Genomic DNA, 6,028 nt, shown 5'->3' with positions numbered 1-6,028 from the left:
CCTTAGTTTCAGGTATTAAGGATAGCAGTAAACAAGACATCCAAAATCTTTGCCCTCATAGAACTGATGTTTGGGGGGAGCAATAAACAAAGACACAAATTAACATATCAGCAGAGATCTGCTATAAGGAAGAATAAAGGGAGGTGAGGTAATTAGCACTATGCTAGTACTAAGTGTTCAAAACATATCACTCGTTAGCCCCTTATCAGAGGCATTGTTCGCAAATATCTTCTCCCATTCTGTTGTTGCCTTTTCGTTTCGTTAATGGCAAAGCAAACTCACTTAGAGATACACACAAGAAAGGGCAAAGGGCTCTCCTGGAGGCCAAGGGGGGAGGGTGAAGGATGAAGAAGGTACAGGGGCTCAAACTTATGGCGACTAGACTGGGCGGTCAGCACACCCTGGAATACACATGACACATTATCGAATCGTACACTTGAAACTTGTAGAATCTTATTAACCTACGTCACCCCAATAAACTTAATTGTACGTGTATAAGTTGTCGTTACACGTTGTTATTCATCGTCAGAAAAAAAATGCTATTTGTAAAGATTGAAGTGCTAGTAAGGGTGAAGGAAATGGAATACTCTCATACATAATTGGAGGCTAATTTGGCCAGTCTTTTAAAAAGAAAAATGCGCATGGGAACTGAACCCTGGAGCCCAACTATCTAAATTCCAGCCCTGGCTTAGCTGTTCCCTAGCTGTGTGACCTTTGGTAAGTTATTTATCCTCTCTGTGCCTTGGTTTCCTCGTCCATAAAACAAAAACAAACATGGAGTTGTGCAGATCGAGTGAAACCATGTATGTAAAGCATTTAGAACAACGGTCAGCGTGTAATAAGTGTTTTATACGTGTCTGTCGCATAAATTCCACGTCTCAGTATCTCCCCAGGGAAATACACGAGCAGCAAAAGCAGATCCACCGGTGCTCACCTACCTCGTTGTTTATAGCAGTAGAAAAAGTAGAAACTAACCAAACATGCATCAATTAGCCGGCAGTGGAACAAAGTGAGGTGGGTCGTTACATTCTGACAAGGAAAGATCTCTGAGAGATGCTGTTAGTACCAAGAGCCAGATTCGGAATGATACGTAAGTGACGATCTCGTAAATGAAACACGCAACATTTTATATACATCCATACGGCTGCTGTTTTTTCCCCCAGCCGAACATAACAAGTGTTGGTGAAGATACGGAGAACTTTGGAACCTTTGTCTACCTATTTATTCTATTTATCTTAAACAGCCCCATTGCCGGTCAGAATGGAAAATGGTGCAGCCGCTGCGGAAAATTACTGAGCAGCTCCTTAAAAAGTTAGGCGTAGAATCACTGTGTGATGCAGCGGTGTCCACACTAGGCAGAAGGTGGAAACGATCCAAGTGTCCACCGACACGTGACTAGATAACACCGTGTTTCCCTGCAATGGAATGTTATTCGGACTTAAAAAGGAGTGAAATCGTGACTGGATGAACCTGGAAAACATTATGCTAAGCGAAATAAGCCAGATACGAAAGGACAGATATTATATGATTCCACTTATATGAGATACCTAGAATAGGCACATTCACGCGGGGACAAAGTGGGACACAGGTCGCCAGGGGCTGGGGCAGGGGGAAATGGTGAACTATTGTTTAATGGGTTTCTGTTTGGAAAGATGAAAACGATAGGTTTTATGTGATATATGTTTTCTTACAATGAAAAACTGACCTTAACAGGTGTTGGCGGGCACGTGGAACAATTGGAAGTCTCACACACCGTTAATGGGAACGTAAAAGAATACAGTCACTGTGGACAACGGATTGGCAATTTTGAAAAAAATGTAAACAAACGTACCACACGACGTAGCCATTCCGCACGTAGGTATTATCCAAGAGAAATGAAAACATTTGTCCACAAAAGATGCTGGACAAAAATGAGTAAGTATTGTCAATTTTCCATTCACTTAAAACTTTAAAAAATGCGAATGAATAAACAGCGACTGAAAGCATATCAGCGGAGGGAGGTTTGGAGCGAGGGGTTACGAATGGACATGAGGAGGCCTTTGGGGGTGATGGACGTGTTCGTTTGGTGATGGCTCTGTCGGGTGCACGCAAACGTCATAATTAGTCCAATCGTGTGCTTTACATACGTGTCATTTGTTGTCTATCGATTATTCCTCAATAAAGCTGTTTAAAGACTAAGTTTAAGGAGGGAGTAGCCAGGAGCATTTGAGAGCTCGCTTCCCAGCATGGCATCAGCTTGGCTCAAATAAACTCAAACTCTGATCCTTGCAGCAGACTGAGGAGTAAGCCTCGGTATCCCTATTTTGCAGATAAGGAGCTCGCGATGCAGAGAGGTGAAGCCACTTGCTCAAGGGCACAGGGAGACAGATTCAAATGGTGTGAAATGGAGGAGTGGGCCGTGCCGGTCCATTGATTGCTGACAAAAAGTCAATTCGGGAATACTAGGCATGGAAGGGCTACTCTTTAGATGGGGATCAGAGGGCTCGGACGCTCCGCTCCTGGCATGATTGACGACCATGAACCACTCGTACCCGTCCCTTCCCTCTGGTGACCAGGGGAGGGACCCTGGGGTTGTATGTCTCAGTTCTCTGCTCACCATGGAGCCCATCTCCCATGCCCACACTTACAGAAATAGAATCACGTACTGTACGATTTCATGTGTTACCTGCTAAAGCAGTTCCCACGAAACAGCAGAGAAGAGAAAGATCAGTCCATATATTATAGTGAGAGAATCAGTCAGACGTTTGAAGAAAAATAGAATTTTCCCCATCTACCTATTTATTCTATTTATCTTAAACAGCCCCAAGCCGATAAAGAATCAAATGTACGTTATTAAATAGGATTGAGTATCTGGCAGATCTCTGAACCTATGGAAGCCTCCTAAGCTCTGAATTGACAAGGAGTTACAGATTTGGCCACGTACACATTTGAAACTTTGTATATAGGAAAATATAACCAAAAGGAAAATAACCAAATGGTAAAAAAATATCTGCCTCAAGTATGACAGAAGACGAACCTCTACGGTGTGTGAGGCACTCATGCGAATCAATCAGAAAAACATGTCCCAAGGAGAAAAATGGGCAGAGACAGTCACACAACAGGAAATGGAACGAAGAAAAAAAGCGAAGCTAAATGTACGACCTCGCTAGTGGTTTTTTAAGGCGCTACTTCAATTAGATTAGTGAACCGGAAAAGGAAGTGATGGCCAGGCCGGCCTGAGTACAGTAAAATTGCAAGGATCCTCCGAGACAAGGGTTTCGGGGGTGTGCATCGCTACTGGCGAAGTGTTGGGATTTGACGCGGGGCTCCCTCCCCAACGCTTCTGCCAACCTCTCCCCTGCACCGAGCACAGAGGCGCTAGTTGTCCCAGATGCGGGTCTGCAGCCCGGGTCACGCACCCAAGCTCAGATCTATGTCTACAGATGGCTGCGGCCCCGCACCTCATAGCAAGCATGGCAGTGAGCGCACCGCTGAGTTACCAAGCCAGACACCTGGGAATCAGCCTGTGCCTCACCCCTGCACATGCGTCATTTCCGGTCAGACCCTGCCAAAGCTCCTGGGTCTGGCCCTTCTGTGTCTTGCTCGTAATGTTGAAATAGCCCTGACCCCTCACTTCCAAGGCACTCACACGGCCTTCAAAGCGTTCTATAAGGAGCAGAGTTATCTTCCCAAAGCACAAAGCTGATACCGTCCTCCTTAAAATCTTTCAATGGCTTCCCACTATCTACCTCCATGCTAAAGTCCAAGGATGTCAAGATTTAGCACCTCCCCGTGTTCCAAAGTGCCTCGCCACCATCTTTCCTCTGATGAGCTTCTCCTGGCTTTCCGCCCCTCCCCCCAGCCCGCCTCTCCCATTGTAATGTGCATTCCTTGAGAGCGGAACTAGATCTTAATCATCTCTGCATGGGTTCGTAATACAGAGTTTGACACAGAGTAGGCACTCAGCAAGTGTGGGGTGACGGAATGGATTGATTCTAAGGAAATCGTTCGACTGAAGGGAAGAGCCACGTGAAGGAAACCGTTCACCGTGGCAACATTTCATAATAAAGCAGAAGTACAGAAAACTCAATGTTGAACAATAGAGAACTTTTATTAATTGTGGGACATCCATTTAATGGAATGTGATGCAGCTGTTAAAATACTAATTATGAAGATCATGCGGCAACTGAGAAAGTGTTTGTAATATAATAAAAGCGGAATGGAACACGGTCTGTATCCTAGAATTAAAATTATGTAAAAGTATGCACGCACACAAACTGATCAGAATGAAAACAGGAACAGGAACAAATGAATACGGATGATGTGTTTAGGGTGCTCGGGGAGGTACTGTTTGTGATTGTCTTAGTTTTTCCCAAATTCCCTTTATTGTTCTTAGAATGTCATTTGTGCTTAAATATGAATTGACTGACAGAGGAAAAAAATATATACCGAAAAAGGTGCTTTGATTTCCTCAAGTCCTTTGATAAGCTGGGGTACAGAACCAAACCACTGACCTGGGCGACCGGGAACCAGCCCCGCCCCCCGCCCCTAACTGGCTGTGCGACCTGCAGCTCGGACCAGCCTTTTATCTTATGCTCTCTAATCCAAAGTTCCGTGGTTATTCCCAAATCAACTCCCGTCACTCCCGTTACAGTGGCAGCACCATCTTCCCAGCGCCCTCGGCCTGATGACCTCAGAACCCACCTGGCATTGTCCCATCGCCTCCACGCTGGCTCTAATCCCCAGCTGCAATCGATTGCCCCTTCTTTTACAATAATCGGCTATGGACCTAGTCTTAGACAAAGGAGGCCCTGCCCTCTGACTTGATACCGTCTGGGTGAGAAAAGCTGACACTGCTTGTCTCTTGCTCCCCGGCAGACTGCTGGGGGGTGAGTGCAGGGTAGAGGTGGAGACATGTAAAATGAAAGCTCCTGAGTTAGGGTTTGACCCTCCATCCCCGCCGTGGGAGTTCAGGCACAGGCTGCATAGTCGGGGATTAAGTTTCATAAGACTTGGGACAATGAGTGGGGTGTTGACTGAATTTATTCATTTACCAAGTGCTGGACACAATGGCAGGCTCTCTGTTAGGTGGCAAAGGATCCTCCAGATTAATTAGGGGAGGCTCTGTCCCAGAGATGCTCACGGCTTGGTGCGGGACAGTCGTAGCTGTGTGCTGCCATCGAGTTTGAACAGAGGGCTCTGGGCCAAAAGAGTGTGGGACCAACCCTACCTGTGGGGCTGGGGACTCACAGAGGCAGAGGGACTTGAGCTGTGTGTATCGTCCAGGCTGAAGGGTGACATTGGGGCCCAAGGGGGAGGTTGCGCTGTCCATGGCGGTTCCAAGCTGAGAGTCATCAGGTCCACAGGCAGGACGCTTGAAAGAAGCAGCTTTCTCAGAGCAGCAAGGGTTTGGAGCGGCTTAGGCTCTGAGGTCTGGGATGCGGGAGCAATGGGTGTCCGGGCAGAGAGACCGGAGGGGACAGGAAGGAGGGTCAAGGGCACGTTCGAAGTAGGGGAATAGCATGATCGCATTCGCTTTAGATACCAGGACGATCCCTAACGTCCCCTCTCTTCCCTGGGACTTTATGACAAGTGCCAACCGTGCGCTTTGCAGCCGGACCAGCGGGACAAACTCCCTGCATCCGAGACGGAAGCAGGCGCCTCGGAGGAGGCGCGAGCGAGGCGTTGGGAGGAGACCGCCCTTTCTCCGCGGCGGTTCCGAACCGCCGGACCTCGGACCTCCCACCAGCAGGTGGCAAGAGAGGGTCCCCGCGCGCGGTGACCGGGTGGCCAGGGCGGGGCTCCGCCGTCGGCGCGCGCAGCCTGCCACCCTCTTTTCTCTGAGCACCGGAAGAAGGCGGTCCTCTTTCCGTGCCCAGCGCAGCCATGGTAAGGCCTCTTTCCGAACTCTTGGGACACATCAGCTTCCATCCTCCCGAGCCCGGGGCCGCCCGGGGCCCCGGGACCCCCTCGGCGGGTGCCCGGATGGAAGAGAAGGGAGTACCGCCTGCGGAATGGGCCCGGGCGCGCTGGAGAGCGAGGGCGCACA

General features: G+C 48.5%; 1 protein-coding gene across 1 annotated transcript in view; it reads left to right on the top strand.

Annotated features, from left to right (window-relative positions):
- The first annotated feature begins 5,725 nt into the window (after positions 1 to 5,725).
- RPS4X (ribosomal protein S4 X-linked) overlaps positions 5,726 to 6,028 on the top strand; it is an 11,358-nt gene continuing 11,055 nt past the window's right edge. Inside the window, exon 1 of the mRNA XM_006908548.3 lies at positions 5,726 to 5,868. Within this exon, the coding sequence (XP_006908610.1) occupies positions 5,866 to 5,868 (3 nt within the window). The 5' untranslated portion in view covers positions 5,726 to 5,865. The remainder of the gene's footprint in view (positions 5,869 to 6,028) is intronic.

This window comes from Pteropus alecto, unplaced genomic scaffold, assembly GCF_000325575.1.
Source record: "Pteropus alecto unplaced genomic scaffold, ASM32557v1 scaffold312, whole genome shotgun sequence".
Classification (NCBI taxonomy): domain Eukaryota; kingdom Metazoa; phylum Chordata; class Mammalia; order Chiroptera; family Pteropodidae; genus Pteropus; species Pteropus alecto.
The sequence above is the reverse complement of the archived record's forward strand: the minus strand, read 5'-3'. Positions and strand labels throughout refer to the sequence as shown.